At 45.2% G+C, this 22,516-nt stretch overlaps 2 protein-coding genes across 5 annotated transcripts in view; both read left to right on the plus strand.

Annotated features, from left to right (window-relative positions):
* Positions 1 to 8,514, plus strand: part of LOC144606525 (carboxypeptidase D-like) — a 55,770-nt gene extending 47,256 nt beyond the window's left edge. Inside the window, 4 exon segments of the mRNA XM_078422761.1 lie at positions 2,109 to 2,240; positions 2,469 to 2,654; positions 4,825 to 4,927; positions 5,989 to 8,514. Of these exon segments, the coding sequence (XP_078278887.1) occupies positions 2,109 to 2,240; positions 2,469 to 2,654; positions 4,825 to 4,927; positions 5,989 to 6,206 (639 nt within the window). The 3' untranslated portion in view covers positions 6,207 to 8,514.
* A 4,714-nt stretch (positions 8,515 to 13,228) lies between these two features.
* Positions 13,229 to 22,516, plus strand: part of gosr1 (golgi SNAP receptor complex member 1) — a 61,625-nt gene continuing 52,337 nt past the window's right edge. Inside the window, exons 1-3 of one of the 4 annotated variants that reach the window (XM_078422248.1) lie at positions 13,229 to 13,355; positions 16,375 to 16,495; positions 19,116 to 19,203. In XM_078422248.1, the coding sequence (XP_078278374.1) occupies positions 19,159 to 19,203 (45 nt within the window). In that variant the 5' untranslated portion in view covers positions 13,229 to 13,355; positions 16,375 to 16,495; positions 19,116 to 19,158. Of the gene's footprint in view, positions 13,356 to 13,442; positions 13,493 to 14,038; positions 14,300 to 16,374; positions 16,496 to 19,115; positions 19,204 to 22,516 lie in introns of those variants that run through there. The other 3 variants (XM_078422244.1, XM_078422246.1, XM_078422247.1) reach the window with 3 other exon arrangements.

The following is a 22,516-nucleotide window of genomic DNA, read 5'->3' on the forward strand; positions in this document are numbered from 1 at the left end:
CAACCATACAGCTGTACAAATTAAAGCTGGGAATCATCTACAGAAAACATTGTGCATAGTCACGGAAAGTTTGCCACATGTTCAACTTTTAAATCCAAAGCTTTGGTTGGCTGAACAAAAGCAGGTGCTGTCTGCTTTTCTTGCACTGCCCTCTTGTGGTGGTTTAAATTCTCTAATACAATTGTAACCAAAAGCTGACAAAATTACGTTGTACAAACTTGTACAGTGTTAACATTCGAAGTGACGCATTGAAGACTTTCTCAAAAGGCCATGGTCACAGAGCTGTACAGCACAGATACAGGCCCTTCAGCTCACCCTGTCCATGCTGACCAAGTTGGCATACTGGGCTACATTTGACCTGTATCCCTTTGAACCCTTCCTATCCATATTTCTGCCCAATTGTATTTTAAAAGTTGTAATTGTATCCACTACTTTAGCTTCCTCTGGTAGCTTGTTCCAGATACAGACTGCCCTCTGAGTGAAAAGTTGCCCCTGAGGTCCCTCTTAAATCTCTCCCCCCTCACCTCGAGCCCATGCCCTCTATTCTTGGAATCCTCCACCCTGGGGGAAAAGACTGAGCTTTCACTGTATCCGAGCCCCATCCAGTCACCCCTCAGCCTCTTGCATTCCAAACAATCTCCCAGTCTATCCGAACTCTCACTGTAATTCAAACCCATAAACCCAATTAATACTTGATGTGTCACTGAGTACAGAACAGTAATCTTATGGGGCCATCAAATATGCATCCATATGGATCCCATTTTCCATTAGTTGGCCTGCAGCTTTCTGGGCACTGGCGATTTAAATGCACACGACATATTTCTGAAATGTTTCGAAAGCCTCTGGCTTTGCTGCCCACTCAGGCATGCCATTCCACCCATTGTGTGGAAAACAATTCTCTCTCAAATCCCCTCCGAAGATCTTAACTTTACCTGAAATGTGTGCCCTCTGATTTTGTGAGCTGGGGAACAAGGTTCTTATTACTAGGATAAAGTTCTTACTATCTAGACTGTCCGCACCCCATGATTTTGTACACAGCGGTACGCCGCTTAATAAATGGATTCCCTTGCCAGTATCGCTGCGAATCTCCTTGTCTTTTCATCAGCAGGCAGTGAAGAAAGCGAATGGTATGTTGGCATTCATAGCAAGAGGATTTGAGTTTAGGAGCAGGGAGGTTCTGCTGCAGTTGTACAGGGCCTTGGTGAGACCGCACCTGGAGTACTGTGTGCAGTTTTGGTCTCCTAACCTGAGTAAAGACGTTCTTGCCTTAGAGGGAGTACAGAGAAGGTTCACCAGATTGATCCCTGGGATGGCGGGACTTACATATGAGGAAAGACTAGATAGACTGGGCTTGTACTCGCTGGAATTTAGAAGACTGAGGGGGGATCTTATAGAAACATATAAAATTCTTAAGGGGTTGGAGAGGCTAGATGCGGGAAGATTGTTCCCGATGTTGGGGGAGTCCAGAACCAGGGGTCACAGCTTAAGGATAAAGGGGAAGTCTTTTAGGACCGAGATGAGAAAACATTTCTTCACACAGAGAGTGGTGAGTCTGTGGAATTCTCTGCCACAGAAGGTAGTTGAGGCCAGTTCATTGGCTATATTTAAGAGCGAGTTAGATGTGGCCCTTTTTGCTAAAGGGATCAGGGGGTATGGAGAGAAGGCAGGTACAGGCTACTGAGCTGAATGATCAGCCATGATCATATTGAATGGCGGTCCAGGCTCGAAGTCCCTATTTTTCTATGTTTCTATCCCATCCCTCATCTGTTTCCACCTATCACTCGCCGGACATTGCCCTGCCCCCCCCCCCCCCCCCCCTCTCTTCCAGCTTACTGCTCCCCACCACCACAACCAGCCTGAAGAAGGGTCCCCACCCAAAACATCACCTAACCATGGGTTACTCCAGCATTTTGTCTTTTTTTGTCCAAGCCAGCATCTGAAGTTCCTTGTTTCTGAACTTTAATTCTGGTGTTTTACGTCTATGTTTATCTTGTGGTGAAGCTTTTTGCCCACTGGGTAGATCCTGTAACATTCTTGTTTATCGTGTAATAATCCATACATGAGCACCTAGTTAAGATCGTTTGTTTTCTTATCTTTTGCCTTGCTAGGACTTTAGTGTTACCTACGGCCACTGTCCGGAGATCACAGTTTACACCGGCTGCTGCAAGTTCCCACTGGCTAAAGAGCTGGGTGCAATTTGGCACGATAACCAGAAGTCTCTGCTGAGCATGCTTGTTGAGGTAAGCACCCAGCATCAACCCCTAGGCAGCTTGTGCCATGGATGGATGGCCAAGGGTTACACTATCCCTGATCCCTTTCCACCACCCTCGGGCAAAACATTCCCATTTAAAAGTAAAGATCTGGCTATAACGCGAGTGCCTGTCTCTCTTGATATGGGTGTGCCTCCGCTTGCTTTGAAGTTTATCTAATGTTATTTTCCACTATCTGCTAATCTTTCTTTCTGCCAGGTCCATAAAGGCTTGCGTGGAAAGGTTACGGATCATGATGGGAATCCCATCCCAAGAGCGAATATAATTCTGAATGAAGGCGTGAGGGTGCCCACGTCGGAGGCAGGTTACTTCCACATCCTGCTGGCTCCGGGACCGCATGATGTTGATGCACTTGCAGAAGGCTACCAGCATCAGCGCAAACAGGTAACATCCTACCTGGCAGCGAGTAGGTGCTCAATCTGAAACAAAGACACAGACTCCAGAAACATTCAGCAGCTCAGGCAGTATCTGGAAGGAGTTAAAGTAAAAATCATTCAAAACGTCAGGGGTGCCACAGTGGCACAGTGGATAGAGCTGCTGCCTCAAAGCGCTAAAGACCCGGGTTGGTACGTGGCACTCTTCACCTGAATGAATGATAGTTTATTATCACACGTGATATGTCAGTCTGATTCTTTGTTTTGCATACTCAAAGTATGCAGAGTCGCCACAGAGGGCACTGACAAAGGTTCGATCCTGACCTCGGGTCCTGTCTGTGTGGGGTTTACACGTTCTCCCTGTAATGCCATGGGTTTCATCCCGGTGCTCTGTTTCTTCCCACATCCCAAAGAGGAGAGACCTGATAGAAGTATATAAAATGATGAGACTGATAGATAATGTAGATGGGCAGCTCCCAGGATGGATGGATGGATAGTGGATAGCTTCAAGGTGAGAGGGGCAAAGTTCAAGGAGATGTGTGGGGCAAAACGTTTTTACACAGGATGGTGAGTGCCTGGAACATGCTGCCAGGGGGGTAGTGGAGGCAATATGGAAGTGGCATTTAGATAGGCACATCAACATGGAGGGATATTGATTATGTACAGGCAGATAAGAATTGGTTTTGGCATCATGTTCAGCACAGACATTGTGAGCTGAAGGGCCTGTTCCTGTGTTGTTCTGATCTATTTTCTCGATTCCAAGACATTTCAGTTTAGTTCCGTTCAGTTTCGTTTATTGTCACGTGCAGCGAGGTACACTGAAAAGCTTTTGTTGCGTTTTAACCAGTCAGCAGAAAGACAATACACAATTGTAATCGAGCCATTTACAGCGCACAGATACAGGATAAGGGAATAACGACCAGTGCGATGTAAAGCCAACAGAGTCCAATTAAGGATAGTCCGAGAGTCACCAAAGAGGTAGATAGTAGCTCAACAAGGTAGGTATGGTAGGTATCTCTGATTTGGTCTTTACTGAAGGTGCTGCTAGGTTAATTTCTTACTGTAATACCGCACTGAGTGGATTAATGGCAAAATTAATCAAAAGCCCTTTGATGGGCGTATGTGAGATAATGTCTAGCAGTGGTGAGGGGAAGTGGGGCTAATGAGATTACTCCCCTGGGAACTGGCATGGACCCAGTAGGCCATGATAAATAGAAAATCAAAGACTGCAAATTATTACCTTTAAAGGTTGCCGGTTTTTCAGATTGTATTCAAATTTGATCATTGAATGATGGTACTTTCTATAAATCATGTTTGTTGTGGTTGATCTGTGAACAAATTGTTGAACTTGGAAGCACCAATTTTGTTGATTAGACATCAATGTTTAGCCCCTTCATTTGTCAAAGTGGCAAAATGGTCTAAATTGTTTCCTAATGGAGAAAATATTGATTTGTTGGATGAGGGATGCTAATATCTTAATTTTGCTTGGCTACCAATAAAAACAGCATGAGGGTTGATCAGCATCTCAATCAGCACCCGAGATTGTAATGCAGCTTTTCTCTTTCGTGTGCTTGTGCTCAGCGGTGTTCTGTCTAAATGTAGTTCTGGCGTTTAAAACGCACACATCCAGATTCGGGGCCAGTTTCTTCCCAGCTGTAATCATACAACGGAACCATCCTATCACCAACTAGAGAGCAGGCCTGAGCTACTATCTACCTCATTGGAGAACCTCGGACTATCTTTGATTGGACTTTACTGGACTAAATGGTATTCCCGTTATCCTGTATCTGAACACTGTGGACGGCTTGATTGTAATCATGTATTGTCTTTCCGCTGACTGGTTAGCACGCAACAAAAGCTTCTCACTGTACCTCAGTACATGTAACAATAAACTAAACTTAAACTCAAGTAGACTGAAGAAGGTCTTGACCCAAACATTGCCTGCCCACTCCCTCCACAGATGCTGCCTGACCCGCTGACTTCCTCCAACACTGTTTTGTAGCTCAAGATTGCAGCGTCCACAGTTCCTTGTATCTTCCTTTAAAATTTGTTGGTGCCGTAAGTGAGAGATGTCATGGCAGAAGAGGCACTCTCATCGGCTGCAGGGTAAAGGGTTTGCAGTGCTCTCCTGGTTCTGTTTGAAAGGTTGAAATAATATTTTTTTTTTGTGTGCCTTTTAGGTATTTGTGTCGTCGTATGAGGCAGCCACCACGTTGGTGATGGTTGTTGAGCTGGACGATAAGTTGTTTGGCCTGCCCCGAGAACTGGTGGTAACGGCAACAGGTAGGCACTGATGCAACGGCACCGTGTTATAAACCGCTTGCTCTGACATTTGTTAACTGACCTGTGGATTGAAATCTGTTACAGAGAGCAATTAATTCATTAGTCAGAGTGAGAGAGAGAATGTAGGAACAGGATTGGGCTGCTAAATCCCTCCGGCCTGCTCCATCACTCAACAAGATCATAGCTCATCTTTTTACATCCCCAGATTGCTTCCCTGTTTTGTCCCAAGATATGTGGATCCTTAATCATGACTATACTCAACAACTGAGATCTCAGGAAGTTCATAAGTCAGAGAAGGAGAATTAGGACATTCGTCCCATCGAGTCTGCTCCACCATTCAATCATGGTTGATCTATCTTTCCCTCTCAAGCCCATTCTCCTGCTGTCTCCCAGTAACCTTTGATAGCCTTACATACTCTTGAGATAGTGAATTCCAACCCTCTGACTGAAGAAACTCTTCTACTTGATGCTGAGACCAAGCCCTTTGTTCTAAACTCTTGAGCTCTTCAACATCCACCTTCAGCCCTCTCAGAATCTTATGTACCGTACTGTACTCCTGAACTCCTAGTCAGATTCTTTGAAGAAGTGCCCATTCATCTGGGGGACAGCAGAGTGGCGCAGCAGTAGAGCTGCTGCCATAGAACGCCAGAGACTCTGGTTTGATCCTGACTAAGGGTGCTGTTTGTATGGAGTTTGTACCGTGTGGGTTTTCACTGGGTGTTCAAGTTTCAGATTCCCCTCGCATTCCAAAGACGTGTGGGTTTGTCGGTGAATTGGCTTCTTTCCTACATAGGCCTGTTTCCAAGGTGTATCTCTAAACTACATCAGAAAACCCAATAAACCTGTGTTGCACCTCTCCTTATTCTAACATAGTTACTGAAACATGGATAAGTGACGTTTTGGGTAGGGACCGTTCTTCAGACCCAAAAGGTTACCTATCCATGCTGTTGTCTTTTTTTTGTTGTAAACCAGTATGCAGTTCCTTGTGGTTTGACGATTCATTTGTGTGCCACTACAAATTAAGGAGGTTAAACAAGGATTGCTTTTCCTTCTCCATTTAGGTGCAGCTTTGTCAGCAGTGATTGTGACTGCCTGCATTGTTTGGTGTGTCTGCTCCTTCAAGTCCAGTCACCAGAAGGACGGCTTCCATCGTTTGAGACAGCATCGGGATGACTATGAGGATGAGATCCGAATGATGTCGATGGGTTCAAAGAAATCACTTCTCAGCAACGAGTTTCAGGATGAAACGGAGAGCGATGAAGAGACATTACATCAATGAACATTAATGTATCACACCAGCCCTGCTGGTCTGATATTAACACTCATCTTTATTGCCAAGTAGAATGAACAAAAGTCTCATGACCTTAGGAGAGGATTTGTCCGACCTACTACTGCAACTGGCACTGGGTGGAAATCTTGGAGTCATTTCTGTGACGTTCTTGGTTGTCCGTTTGGGGAAAGTAGACGCTGCAGGAATGAATAACAACTTCACTGAAGAATTGGACACACCTTGATCTGACTTGTGTACAATGTGGAAGGTCAGCCACATGGAGAGTGTTGTTGCACCATCTCTACCATCTAAGCTCTGCCCATCACAACTTCTAGCAGTCTTTTTATATAACAATAAGTACAAAAGCATTCATGTGCAATCTATTTAATAATCCTCCAACCATTCACACCACTGTATTTTGTACAAATGAAGAGAGGGGAGGGGGGGGGTGGGTGGGCAGAGTGAAATGTTGCACTCCGGTGCTGTATAATTCATACAGGTTGTACAAGCTATTTTAAACCGATGGATGTGTTTTAAACCGATGTAGTGCAGCTTTATGCTGTGCATGAATGTTGTTGGTAGTGAAGGTGATACCACCTAATCTACCTTCATAGATCTTAAGATCTTAAGATTTAGACATTTATTTTACTATTTTTGCTCCTCTCCAATTGTGAATACAGGCGCTCCCCGGCTTACGATGCCTCGACTTGCAATAGTTCGACTTTGCGATGGTGCAAACAGCAGCGACCCGTACGGAACCCCATCGTAAGCTGAGGAGCATCTGCAGTTCATTTACATTTCACTCTATTAAACATAATGCTTTTTTTTAATGACGTATGCAACTAAAAACAGACGACTAAAAACTAGATTTTTAAATTCTCCAATTTTTTTAATATTACGGGATGGTTACTAAATTTCAAAGTAAAATGTATTAATTAAATTAAATTACGGTCAGACTCTTAAACAGTTGAAGCAGTTTCTAGGACGATGATTTGCTGTAGACACCAACAGCAAGGGACGGCGTGTGTATCGGCACCTTCCTGACCACAAAAAAACACTGGGTACATCTCATTGCAGCAAATAATATTATAAATTAGGAATAATCTAATGTTGCTGATATTGATGTAATTCATAAACTGAATGTAAGAAGATTGGTCAACAATCAACATGCAGGAGTGCTTGACACAGTCCTTACGTCTCTTTTACATTCTGTGATTAACAGTCGTAATGGACTTGAAAGCCAAACTATTTTTTGAGTTGCACACAGACTATATACTGGGAGAGTGAACCAAATGAACCATCTCTGCAAATAGTGTTTCAATATTATTGCTGTTACCTTTTCCCTTTGGTTTCCTGATACACACTGGATTATTTTGTAGTCGGTGCTCCCTCAGTTGCAGTTAAACTGTTAACAGAGGAACTGGAAGCTTAATTTTTAAAGGCACTGTTTTAAGAGGAGATATATAAGTCTGAAGTACTGCTACTGACATAGTGGAATTGCTTACGCTGAATTATGATGGTAAAGGTGGTTACTGGAAAGTAAAATGAGAACTAGTGGTCCGATTGTATGCTTTTTGAAGCATATTTTTTCATAACTTTTATAATCTAAAACTTGGGTGTAAATGTTTTTCAGTATAATGAGGTTATTGAATTTTGGTGAAGGATTATAGAATAATGAATTTGTCCAGATGTGTGTGAATGTGTGTGTGTGTGAATGTTTCAGTGTGTGCTGCTGAATGTACACCTGATCTGCCTAACCTAATTACAGTATAAGATCGCCAGAAATACAGCATTGCCAAAAACACCTGACTCGTAGCAATGTATCAGCTCACCAGAAATGTCTTGCTGTACTTGATGTCGTCAGCTCCATTTTGGAGGATTACTTCAAAATGTTGTTCCAGTCATCATTAATTTGTACCTTTTTTGCACAGGACTTTAGCCGATTTGCGTGTTTGATGATATACTGTGATGCCTTAAATTTTTCATATTGCTTTCACTTTGTGGTAATGTTACTGGATATCAGTGAAAGGGTTTGGCATCGAAAAATAAATGCATTATGGAGCATAACTATTGTGTGTATGGTCGTATGTGCAGCTAAACAGCAGTGATATTTAGCTGGAACATCTTTCGCTTGTTTTAATGATAGGCATGTCATAAGTAAAAAGATGGAAGCGTTGTATATAAGTAAGTAGCAAGGCTGATGTAGAATAGTTTTGATTTCTTTCCATTAGATTTGTTTTCTATTCTCTGATCATCTTACCATGTCGGGTCAACACTTGGAAAGTCTATCTCCGAATTTGAAATAACAAATAAAATATATTTTTGTCTTATAACATGCCTTTTCTGACTGATTTAGGAACCTGTAATCAGACTTACAGTTTTACAATGACTGAATATATTAAATTGGATGTGTTTCCACAGGGAATTAAAAACATTTTAAAATGTCAGATTTAGGGGATCAATTTCTGCATTTACATGCGCTTATAATTAGTGGCGATAAAATATGCAAATTGGTGTGCCAAATGTTTGCATTGTTGTTTTTCAGGATACTGTCAATGACCTGAGAATTGCTGGGTACAATACTACCTTCCGCAGTTTACAGGGCCAGGCCAGATTGGCAGGTTGGAATATACAGGGAAAACGTCATTTGATGCATACATGCCTTACATGTAATTAGATTTTAAATTACAAATACTATTTTGCACAGTGGCGCAGCGGTAGAGTTACTGCCTCACAGAGCCAGAGACCTGGGTTCGAGACTGTCTACGGGGGCTGTCTTTATGGAGTTTGTATGTTCTCCCAGCGACCTTGTGGGTTTTTCCATCATGTTCATGAGTGATTGGAGCAGGATTAAACTTGATTTGGCTCATCAAGTTTACTCCGCCATTCAATCATGGCTGATCTATCTCTCCCCCTTAACCCCATTTTCCTGCTTTCTCCCCATAACCCCTGACAATTGTACTAATCAAGAATCTTTCTATCTCTGCCTTAAAAATATCCATTGACTTGGCCTCAACAGCCTTCTGTGGCAATGAATTCCACAGATTCACCACCCTCTGACTAAAGAAATTCCTCCACCATCTTCCTAAAGGAACATCCGTTAATTCTGTGGTTATGACCTCTGGTCCTGGACTCTCCCATTAGTAGAAACATCCTCTCCACATCCACCCAATCCAAGCCTTTCATTATTCGGTAAGTTTCAATGAGTCCTCCCTCACCCTTCTAAATTCCTCATCTCCTTCCTAAAGGAATGTGCTCCGGTTCCTCCCACACTCCAAAGACATACAAGTTTGTAGGTTGATTTGCTTTGATAAAATTGTAAATTGTAACTAGTGTGCAGGATAGTGCTAGTGTACAGGGATCGCCTGCCGGCGCGGACTCGGTGGGTTCAAGGGCCTGTTTCTGCACTGTATCAAAACTGAACTCTAATATCAGGAAGCTATTATTGTTAAATACGAAGATAACTAAGTGATTGATAATTGAAACTTAAATCCAGAGATTTATAAATCTACATTTAATAGATTGCTATTGGGTGCCTTAATAGATTAATTAAACTTCAATTTTGGTTTTGCTTTGGCTGGGAAATATGAGGCAATGTACCAGAAATATTGCCTCGAGACAATAAATTTACAGATTATTTCTTGCAGAAACAGAATTATGATCACGTGTGCTGAAGGCACCCTGAAGAAATTAATTAGTACTATCATGGCTTTCTTCAAATGAATGCTTGGAGCACTAACATCGGAGACGGAAGATCAGATGGTGCATATAATTTGGTGCTGCCTGCTCTCTGTTTAGATTTTATTCCTGCTGTGATGTGTAGCTTGAAAGGTCTTGCTATCACGTCAGTGCACTGTGGGGGTGCTGTCTTTTGGATGACGTGTTAATTTGAGGCTTTGTTCTGGCCACTGAGGGAAGATAAATTGCTTGAAATAATGGCAAAAAAAATCTCTGGCTGAATTGTCACTGATGTTTAGTTTAGAAATACAGCGTGGAAACAGGCCCTTCATCCACCGAGTCCACACTGACCATTGATCATCTGATCTCGCACATTCTATGTTATCCCACTTTCTCATCCACTCCCTACACATGAGGGACAATTTATAGCAGCCAATTAACCTACAAACCTTAGATTTTGGGATGTTAGAGGAAACTGGAGCATCCAGAGGGAACCCACGTGGTCACAGGGAGAACATGCAAACTCCACATAGACAGCAGCCGAGGTCTGGATCAAAACTGGGCCGTAGGTACTGTGAGGCAACAGCTATACTGTTCCGCCACTGTGTCCTTGGCATTATTTAATACTCATAAACAGTAATGTTAATGGACCATTTTCCCAATATTACTCATAAACGTATCACCCCAAATCAGTATGATTTATCCTGAGGTTGACCTGCATGCTGGCATATATATTGATCTGTATGTTAAGGGGTGGGGGGGTGGGTGGATCATTGCTGATTAACACAATGGGTGCAATTGACTGAATAAAACAGTGATGCAGACTGGAATGAATAGTTTATAGCAAAGAAATCCAGAAATCTATAACTGCATATTAAGGAAATCTAAAGACACATAATTTTCTCCTTGTTCTTAAAAAGGATCAGTTGATGATGGATACTTGTATTTTTGTCCATTCTAGACTTTCAAGCAAAGACATCTGTGCTGAGAATTTTCAGGGATCTGTTGGTCACATCAACACACCATATTCAGGATATATGTTGTGTAGCCAGGGACAAGATGTCAAACATCGCAAGCAAGCTAGAGAGAGATGCTAGGAACCAGAGCACAAAATACCGTGCAGTAAATTCTTATGATTTGACATCTAGTCAGTAACAACATAAGAGCATCTTCACAGCTCTGACCTGACCCGTAAACAGATAGCAATTGATAAGGGTGTTGGAGTTAGGGTTATGAAAAGGACAGCCTGAGGAATTGTGACGTATGAACAGGAACACGTATCGGTCAAGGGGGTTCTTTGATTATAAGAAAATAACTGTGTTGTTCCTCAGTCCTTGGACAAATGGCAACTGCAAATGATTGACTTAAAAATAGTAAGAAGTCCTGGCTGGGCTCAGAACAAAGAAACCCTTTGGAAGGTTGAAGGAATAGAGCCAATGTCTCAGTTGTGATAACCTGGAAGAATAAGGCTTCTAATTTGGAACTCAGAAGAGTTCTTTATTGGACTAATGTTATTCCCTTTATCCTGTATCTGAACACTGGACGATTTAATAGTAATCATGTAGTTTTTTCCTTGACTGGATGGCACGCGATGAAAAATCTTTACACTCTACCTCAGTACGTGACAGTAATTAAAAAAATTAAGACTAAGATTACAGCCCTCCCTTGTTAGTGAGCCCAGCCGGTTTATTTCACAGTAATATTTGAGTTGAAGTTGGAATGGGCAGGCCGGCACCATTCCCTGGTCAACATCTCACTGTGCTGGGAGACCAACGGGTTTCCAGAAGACCAAGTTGATGGACATCATGCTGCTGGAAGACTATCTCTGGGTGTATCCTAGGGAACAGCCTCCAAATCGGAGAGCCCCGAGTTACTCCAGCACTTTGCCTTTTTTTGGAAACCAATGCCTGCAGTTCCTTGGAAGTAGACAATAGGTGCAGGAGGAGGCCATTCGGCCCTTCGAGCCAGCACCACCAATCAATGTGATCATAGCTGATCATTCTCAATCAGTACCCCGTTCCTGCCTTCTTCCCATACCCCCTGACTCCGCTATCATTAAGTGCTCTATCTAGCTCTCTCTTGAATGCATTCAGAGAATTGGCCTCCACTGCCTTCTGAGGCAGAGAATTCCACAGATTCACAACTCTCTGACTGCAAAGTGCACCGGTACCGTGCTCGACTGTGACCAAGGCCCTTGCATCTTTCTCCAGAGAGTGAGCAGTTGCACACCCTGCAGCAGCAGATCCGGATCCAGGAGCAGAAACATCCAGATCCTGGAGCTAGAACTAGAGCAGACACAGACTCAGACCCTGACGTTGGAGCAGGTCCAGATGCAGGACTAGACCCATGAGCTAGAGCAGACCCAGATCCAGGAGCAGGAACATCTAGTCTACTGGCAGAATAGACTTGATGGGCTGAATGGCTTAATTCTACTCCTGTTCCTTATGATCTCTACAAGGATGTTTCCAGGACTAGAGGGTGTGAGCTATAGGGAGAGGTTGAGTAGGCTGACGCTCTATTCCATGGAGAGCAGAAGGATGAGAGGTGATCTTATAGAGGTGAATAAAATCATGAGAGGAATAGATCGGGTAGATGCAGAGTCTCTTGCCCAGAGTAGGGGAATTGAGGACCAGAGGACATAGGTTCAAGGTGAAGGGGAAAAGATTTATAGGAATCCAACTTTTTCACACAAAGGATGGTGGGTGTATGGAACAAGCTGCCAGAGGAGGTTGTTGAGGCTGGGACTATCCCGTCATTTAAGAAACAGACAGGTATGTGGATAGGACAGGTTTGGAGGGATATGATCCAAGAGCAGGCACATGGGACAGGTGTAGTTGGGATAATGTTGGCTGGTGTGGGCAAGTTGGGCCAAAGGTCCTATTTCCACGCTGTGTCACTCTATGACTAGTGTAGATGGGGCATGTTGGGCAGGCTGGGCTGAAGTGCCTATTTCCATGCTGTATCACTGTGACTAGTGTAGATGGGGCAGGTTGGGCAAATATGGGTTGGCCGGGGCAGGTTGGGCCAGTATGGGCTGGCTGGGCTGAAGGGCCTGTTTCCATGCTGTATAAACTGTGACTAGTGTAGATGGGGCAGGTTGGGCCGGTATGGGTTGGCTGGGCCAGTGTGGGCCAGTATGGGCAGGCTGGGCTGAAGGGCCTGTTTTCACGCTGTATTACTCTGATCAGTGTAGATGGGGCAGGTTGGGCCAGTATGGGCAGGTTGGGCTAGTATGGGCTGGCTGGGCTGAAGGGCCTGTTTCCCCACTCTACCTCATGAACATTGCCCAGAGCCAGACGCGCACGCGCACTCCGCGGCTGCCGCGCGGTCCCTTTAAGCGCATGGGCGATGCCACACCGGGGAAGAGGGAGATTAAATACAATAAACATCTCACACGCGGAGCTGCCAAGCGCCAGGGCGGCGGATGCTCATCAGATATCATTGGCACACATGTATTCCCGCGCGGAGTGTGTGCAGGGGGTGGGTGTGTGTGTGTGTGTGTGAGTGCGCGGCCATTGTTGCCAGTGTACCCCCCCCCCCCCCTCTCTCTCTCAGTGCCGGGGCCGCGGTGACGCTGCAAACAAAGATGGCGGCGGCGACCAGCAACTACTGGGAGGGTGAGGAGGGGGATGGGTGGGAAGTGGGGGGGGGGTGAGGGATGGGTGGGAAGTGGGGGGGGGGTGAGAGATGGGTGGGGGGGTGAGAGATGGGTGGGGGTGAGTAAGGAGGGGGATGGGGGAAGTGGGGAGAGAGAGAGTGGGGAGATGGGGGGAGAGAGAACGGTGTGGGGGGGGGGGGGGGAGAGAAGGGGGTGGGTGGGGGGGGGGGGGGGGAGAGAGAGTGGGGGAAGGCCGGTGTTGGGGGGGGGGGAGAGAAGGGGGTGGGTGGGGGGAGAGAGAGTGGGGGAAGGCCGGTGTTGGGGGGGGGGGGGGAGGGGGGTAAGGGAACAGGAGGAGCAGAGAGAGAGAGAGGAGGAGGAGGAGGGAGAGAGAGAGAGGGGGAGTGCGGCCCGGACCGGCCCGGACCGGTGGGAGGCAGAGCAGAGGGGGGAGACAAGGATCGGCCTAGGTTGTTGTGTGGGGTGGGGGGGGGGGGGGGGGGGGACAGGCCGACAGCGGGCTCGGCGGCTCCAGCTCTGGGCCTGTGCTGGAGAACATGGATAGGTGACGTTTCACAGAGTGCTGGAGTAACACAGTGGGTCAGGCAGCATCTGTGGAGAACATGGATAGTCTGTCTGTAATGAGCTGAGGAATCGGTTGTCGTTACAGGCAAAGCCTCTCTGTACCTTTGTGACATGGAGCTTTTGCACTCGCGGGAGGGGTAGATGTGGCATTCGGTTTAATGTCTTATCCGATAATCAGCTCATCTGAGTGAGGGCAGCCTGGGATATGTGTTCAACCTCTGACACAGTGCCATATGTTTGGGCAAGTGTTTGCACCACACCACACAAATAATATGTTCGCGATAGAAAGAGCTGGAGAATTGCAGCTATAATAAGAGGCTGACGAAGTTGGAGCTGTTTTTTTTGTGGGGTGGCGGGGGTGGCGGGGAGGGGGGGGGGGGGAGAGAGACACTGAAGTGCATCAAGATGAAAAGCCAGTAACTGAACAGGAAGAGAACTTTTCATTTGGCAAGTAGTGGCTAGAGAACATGGATTTAATTCAATTGGAAGAAGGTTCAGAGAGGAGTTGAGGAAATATGTTTTCACCAACAGAATAAGGATTGGAGCTCAAAGATTGAACTAATGATAGATTTAAAAAAAAGAACAAATTACTTACGTAACCGGATAGAGGACCTGAAGAAGCATTACGAGTCTAGATTTTGATTAGTTTATTGTCTTGTACACCAGATGGCAATGGAATTCTTTGCTTGCATGGGTCTATGGAGCTGGGATGTAGGGGTAATGGACAGTGTTAGGCTGTGTGTTGAATTGCTTCCTTCTGTGCCACATATTTCTGTTCCCATGAGGACTTTGCAGTTTGTCCTCAGAACATTTTAGCTATGTTGTTTCCTCAGTTTTAATAATTGTGAAGTGAAATTTTGATGTATTCATAAAATCTCTTGTCTCATGGTCATAAACTCAGTTCTCAATGCTTAGTCATAGTTTAACAGCACAGAAACAGGCCCTTCAGCCCAACGTGTCCATGCTGACCAAGGTGCCCACCTCAGCTAGTCCCAGCTGCTTGCATTTGGCCCATATCTCCTTAAATCTCTCCTATCCATGCACCTGTCCAAGTGGCCTTTAAATGTTATTATAGTGCCTGCCTCAGCTACCTCCTGTGGCAGCTTGTTCCATATGCCCACCACCCTCTGTGTGAAAAGGTCCCTCCTGTGGCAGCTTGTTCCATATGCCCACCACCCTCTGTGTGAAAAGGTCCCCCCTCAGGTTTCTATAAATTTTTCCCTTTCACCTTAAAGCTAGGTCCTCTGCTTCTTTAAGCTACCACCCGGAAAAAGTTTCCGTGCATTTTTGTGTTGTGGCTTTTTACATCCCTATAAGATCACCCTCAGTCTCATGCCGACCAACGTGCTCATAAATTTTCCTTTGCAGTTTAATGGCATCTTTCCTATTGCAGGGTGACCAGTACTGAACTCAGTGCTCCGAGTGCAGCCTCACCAACCACATCTACCACCACTCTTTGTGTGGAAATAGTTCCCCCTCAGGTTTACTATATCCTTTCATCACACAATGCAAGCATTTATTTCCAGGGGACTTGTATACAAAAACAGAGACGTAATGCTGAGGCTCGATAAGGCGCTGGTAAGGCCGCATTTGGAATATTGTGAGCAATTGTGGGCACCATATCTGAGGAAGGCTGTGCTGGCCCTGGAGAGGGTGCAGAGGAGGTTCATAAGAATGATCCCAGGAATTAGTAGGTTAACTACTAGTTGTGAACTAGTGTGGGATGAGCTACGTAAGTGTACGTTATTGGGGAGCTGGACTGCATAATGAAAGCAAACCTCTGGAATCCTTTAGAACCGGGTGGGTAACTGCAATTGGTTGAGGAATTTTAGAAGCAATCGGTAGAGAGCCTAAGTGTGAGGTCAGCATGTGCGTTATGTGTGATCAATAAACTGCAAAGAAGTCACGAGCAGAAGATTGGATGCACTCGACACTGCTCAGAGTTGTGCTCTCATCTGAGGGGTAACATTTTCACACAAAGGGTGGTCGTGATTGGAACAAGCTGCTAAAGGAAGTAGTTGAGGCAGGGACTATCCCAACATTTTTTCGAAACAGTTTGGGTACATGGATAGGACCGGTTTGGAGGGATATGGACCAAACGCAGGCAGGTGGGACTAGCGTAGCTGGGACATGTTGTCCGGTGTGGGCATATTGGGCCGAAGGGCCTGTTTCCACGCTATATCACTCTGACTCCATAATCACTGAGGGAATTTTTGGGAAACATAGTTTTATAAAAGGAAATTCACCTTCCTGTTAGTCAACATGTTTTAGAATTGTTTGTAAAGTTGCTCGACCTTGCTTTGTTTCCACGTGCAGACCTGCGGAAGCAGGCTCGTCAGCTGGAGAATGAACTGGATTTGAAGTTAGTTTCGTTCAGCAAGCTGTGCACAAGTTACAGTGGTACCGCAACACGAGATGGACGCCGCGACAGGTATAGGTACTACGCTGCAGTCTTTATCACCACTCTCCTTCCCTCATCCTTCACACTATCTTTGTTCTCCGACTACTGAGATATTTGCGGTATTGTAAGCAATTATTTGGAGTACTGTGATCAATTGTGGGCCCCATATCTGTGGAAGGATATGCTGGTTCTGGAGAGGGCCCAGAGGAGGTTTACAAGAATGACCCCAGGAATGAGTGGGTTAACATATGATGAGTGTTTGATGGCATTGGGGCCAGTGCTTGCTGGAGTTTAGAGGGAGGACCTGATTGAAACTTACCAAATAGTGAAAGGCCTGGATAGAGTGGATATGGAGAGGATGTTTCCACTAGTGGGAGAGTCTAGGATCAGAGGGCACAGCCTCAGAATTAAAGGACATACCTTGCGAAAGGAGATGAGAAGGAATTTATTTGGTCAGAGGATGGTGAATCTGTGGAATTCTTTGCCACAGACGGCTGTGGAGGCCAAGTCAATTGTTGCATTTAAGGCAGAGTACGGGTGTCAGCAGTTATAGGGAGAAGGCAGGAGAAATAGATCAGCCTTGATTGAATGGCGGAGTAGACTTGATGGGCTGAATGGCCTACTTCTGCACCCATCACTTATGATCTTATGATGGATGTTCTGAAGTTATACAACTGTCAAAGTTTTAACATTGTTATACCGAAGACCCAGAATATAAGTTTAAGGTTTGATGCACTTCTAATGCTGTAAATCAAAAGTTGTTATAAGAAAACCAGGAGAAAATGGAAAAGTTTTTTTGTTCCCTCCTGATGTTTATTTGTTTTTAATGATACAAATTCAGCTGAATTGTAAATGTTCTTGTATTACGGATGATGTTTATTGTGTACAAATCAGTCAAAGAACACTGGATTTTTGAACATTGGACTTTTGTTAATAACAAGATTCACAACAAAGATCCCCAAGTTCAATTTATTTGGAAGTTTTAATTTGCAGCATCTCTGAACCATTGGAGGCTGCCCTGCATCACCTTGCAGCATTGGAGGCTGCCCTGCATCACCTTGCAGCATTGGAGGCTGCCCTGTATCACCATGCACCATTGGAGGCTTCCCTGTATCACCTTGCACCATTGGAGGCTGCCCTGCATCACCTTGCAGCATTGGAGGCTTCCCTGTATCACCATGCACCATTGTGCTCCATAACTGCCAGCAATTGTCACCTTCTGAAAGTTGCTTCACGAGATTGGTGTGCCCTGAAAAATAAAAACACTTTCTCCCTTTTCAACCAATTGCCATTTCTTCCATCAGCATTGAGAGTCAAGCATTAGTTTTCTTCAGATTGACACAGTGTGCTGGAGTAACTCAGCATGTCAGGCAGCATCTGTGGAGAACATGGATAGGTGATGTTTCAGAGTGCTAGAGTAATTCAGCAGGTCAGGCAGCATCTCTGGAGAACATGGATAGGTGACGTTTCATGTGGTGCTAGAGTAACTCAGCAGGTCAGGCAGCATCTGTGGAGAACATGGATAGGTGACATTTCTCAACGTGCTGGAGTAACTCAGCGGGTCAGGCAGCATCCCTGGAGAACATGGATAGGTGACGTTTCACAGAGTGCTGGAGTAACTCAGCGGGTCAGGCAGCATCTGTGGAGAAAAGGAAAAGGGACTTTTCAGGTCGAGACCCTCCTTCAGACTGAGCTGAAACATCACCTATTCCTTTCCTCCAGAGTTGCTGCCTGAGCCGATGAGTTACTGCAGCATGTCGTGTCTGTCTTGAGTGAGAGGTGGATCCGTGTGAGGAGCTGCTAATTAACCATATTCACCTATCACTTGCCAGCTCTTGCCCCTCTCCACCCCCTTGCATCTTTATGTTGGCTATGTCCCCTCTATTTCTTCATAATAATATATTCCTTTATTTGTCCCACACCGGGGAACTCCAGACCAGATGAAAGATCTCCACCTGAAACAAAGACTGCGTATTTCCCTCCACAGATGCTGCCTGACTTACTGAGTTCTTCCAGCAGTTTGTTTTTTTTGCTCCAGATCCCAGCATCTGCAGTTCCTCGTGTCCCCATTGTCCTGTTTCAAGCCTCACTTGCAAATCGTCTGACTATTTTCAAGCTGTTCCTTATTGTTAGCAAGATAAGTTGAAAATAATTAATCATTTCTTGGCAAGTATCCAACAGGCTGCAGCTGGGCTGCCGAAGAATATACATGTGTCGTTTGATTATTTTGAAATGTTTAAGTGGTCCTCTTTTTCAGAACTTCTAACCTTACTGCTTATATTTCTTAACCGAATAGATGACATTCATTTTTGCTTAATTCAACAGTTCATCACAATAAAATATAAAGTTAGATGAAAGGATATTAATATTTAAAACCAGAACATTTGTTTGATATAATTAACATTAAATGTTTCATTTAATATCTTTAAAATATGCATTCAATGCAAAACAGCTTTAAAATCGATAAAAGAAGCTTTGACCCAAGATGGACATTAACAAGGTGATTTTGGCTATTCATATATTTAAGTAGATTAGTCAAATTATGCAATGCACCGCAAATCAATTATATGTAATTGTGCAAATCAATCATTGTGTGGTCAGCCTTTGCTTTGCATTATTCTGCTGGTTTATTGTCCCTTTCTTTCCAATTTTCTAGCTCTGATACAACGCCACTGCTTAATGGATCGAGCCAAGATAGGATGTTTGATACGATGGCTATGGAAATCGAGCAACTGTTAGCCAAGGTGAAATTGCCTCCTCAGTTATTGCTGTGATGGTGTTTGCTGCAATAATGTTTCCCATTCAGCCACCAGCTCATACCTGGAGCTCCAGGCTGTGCCTGAATCATGCCACCAGCTCATACCTGGAGCTCCAGGCTGTGCCTGACTCATGCCACGTTGCATTTTTCCTTCCACCTTTTCTGAAGCTTCTGCTGTCATCTAGTTACCTTTAACTTCACTCCCATTCTCGTTTACAAAAAAACGAAACTAAACTATTCATTCACCTGCTGCTTCACATGTTTTCAACCTGCCTGTTACAGCCCGCCCGTCACAGCCCGCCCGTCGCAACCCGTCGCAGCCCGCCTAGTTCAGCCTGCCAACTTGAACCGTTAAGATGCACTGCATGAAACAATGAGCAACTTGCTGGAGGAACTCAGTGGGTCGTGCAAGATCAGAGCTGGTGCAAGGTTTCGACCCGTTCGAAACGTAGCCTGTTGCTTCCCATCCGCTGATGCTGCTCAGCCCACTGAGATCCTCCAGGAGATCGCTTGTTGCTCCATATGCACCAATGGAATGTTGGCCTTCATAACAAGAGGAGTTGAGTATAGGAGCAAAGAGGTCCTTCTACAGTTGTACCGGGCCCTGGTGAGACCGCACCTGGAGTACTGTGTGCAGTTTTGGTCTCCAAATTTGAGGAAGGATATTCTTGCTTTGGAGGGCGTGCAGCGTAGGTTCACTAGGTTAATTCCCGGAATGGCGGGACTGTCGTATGTTGAAAGGCTGGAGCGATTGGGCTTGTATACACTGGAATTTAGAAGGATGAGGGGGGATCTTATTGAAACATATAAGATAATTAGGGGATTGGACACATTAGAGGCAGGAAACATGTTCCCAATGTTGGGGGAGTCCAGAACAAGGGGCCACAGTTTAAGAATAAGGGGTAGGCCATTATTGGTCTTATTGTTTAACTGCGGGTAATGTTTCATTTCACTACACATTTATGTGTATGTGACAAATAAACGACTATTGACTATTGACTATTTAGAACGGAGATGAGGAAGAACTTTTTCAGTCAGAGAGTGGTGAAGGTGTGGAATTCTCTGCCTCAGAAGGCAGTGGAGGCCAGTTCGTTGGATGCTTTCAAGAGAGAGCTGGATAGAGCTCTTAAGGATAGCGGAGTGAGGGGGTATGGGGAGAAGGCAGGAACGGGGTACTGATTGAGAGTGATCAGCCATGATCGCATTGAATGGCGGTGCTGGCTCGAAGGGCTGAATGGCCTACTCCTGCACCTATTGTCTATTGTCTATTCCAACATCTACAGTCTCTTTTGTCCCCAAGTTACAGCATATGCCCTTTGTCAATCCTCAATTCCATGCTCTTATTTCAATTTAAAAAATCTATGAAATGGCTCACAAATCTTTCAATAGTTAGACCAGGGATGTCTTGCCAAAATTTAGCTCAAATAATGAAAGTATTGACCAGGCATAGTTCTTTATTGTTGCACAGTACCCATATAATTCCACAAATGATTACAGCGAATAGTGGACGCAGCCCAGACCACACAAACCAAACTCCTATTGACTCCATCTACACCTCACGCTGCCTCGGCAAGGCCAGCAGCATCATCAAGGACCAGTCTCACCCCGGTCACTTTCTCTCCTCCCCTCCCCCATCGGGCAAGAGGTACAGAAGTGTGAAAACGCACACCTCCAGATTCAGGGACAGTTTCTTCCCGGCTGTTATCAGGCAACTGAACCATCCTCTCGCCAACTAGAGAGCGGTGCTGAACTTCTATCTACCTCATTGGTGACCATCAGACTATCTTTGATCGGACTTAGCTGGCTTTTTCTTGCACTAGACGTTATTCCCTTATCCTCTATCTGTACACTGTGAATGGCTCGATTGTAATCATGTATTGTCTTTCCGCTGACTGGTTACCACACAACAAAAGCTTTTCACTGTACCGTGACAATAAACTAAACTGAACTGATGATTGCCAGCAATTAAAATGACAAGCAGTGTAACTGCACTGTGGGCTGTGCAGCTGTGTTGCTCCAGATCCTCTGGAGTGTTAAAGCATTGCAGAAATCCAAATCTCATTGTATTCCTTGTGCACCATTCGTTTAAACAAGAAGCTCACACAGTTCCTGCCTCCACCCTAGCCCGCATTGGTATCTCCCACCTGCATCATGCTCCTTTTCCCTCCTGCACACGCTCATCTCCCATCCCTGAGTCTCCCATTGTAGATGTAGCCCAGTCCATCACACACACCACACTCCCCACCATTGTAGATGTAACCCAGTCCATCACACACACCACACTCCCCACCGTCCACTCCATCTACACTTCACGCTGCCTCGGCAAAGCAGCCGACCCAATCAAATGCTAGTCCCACCCCGGACATTCCTCCCCCTCCCCACTCCAGTCCGGCAGAAGGTTTAAGAAGCTTGAAAGCGCGCACCACCAGACTCAGGAAGTGCTTCTTCCCCTCTGTTATTGGACTTCTGAACTTTCCTTCCATAAGCTAGGGTCGTGTCCGATTCACCTCTACCCCATTGTGGACATTGGACTTTGTCTCTGGAACTGGTGCTACAATGCTGAGAACGATATTCTGTACTCTGTATCTTCCCCTTTCCTCGACATATTGTACTTGAGTTTGACATGATTGTTTTTATATATAGGATTATCTGATTGGATAGCATGCAGTACAAAGCTTTTCCTGTACCTCAGTACACCTGACAATATTACACCTAAGCCACTTATTTTTAAGGTCATAAGTGATATGAGTAGAATTAGGCCATTCGGCCCATCAAGTCTAGTCCGCCATTCAATCATGGCTGATCTATCTCTCCTTCCTAACCCCATTCTCCTGCCTTCTCCCCATAACCTCTGACACCTGTCTAATCATTTTATACCTTCTTTTCCTTCTCCCCATCCCCTTCCATCCAAACCCCTCTCTCCAGCTTTACATTTCACTCCTCCTTATCTGACCTCCTGTTCAACTCCAGCCTTTGTCACTTACTCCACCCATCTGCCAATGACCCCTCCCCCACCACTTGCCAGGCCTTGTCCTGCCCACCTCTCATCCAGCTCCACCCCCCCCCTTCATGCCCCTGCCATCAGTCTGAAGAGGGGACCTGACCCATCTGTCCACTCCCTCCACAGATGCTGCCTGACCCACTGAGTTCCTCCAGCACTTTGTGTTTTCCTCAGGATGCCGCCATCTGCAGTTAGTTGTGTCTCCACACCCTCATATTTGTTTTGTGTTTGAAATGAAGCCGCTATCCGTGGTCTAACTAAGATGGCAGGTGATCTTCCAGTGGATCATGCCTGGAGA

The sequence above is a fragment of the Rhinoraja longicauda genome, chromosome 26, assembly GCF_053455715.1.
Source record: "Rhinoraja longicauda isolate Sanriku21f chromosome 26, sRhiLon1.1, whole genome shotgun sequence".
Taxonomy (NCBI): Eukaryota; Metazoa; Chordata; class Chondrichthyes; order Rajiformes; family Arhynchobatidae; genus Rhinoraja; species Rhinoraja longicauda.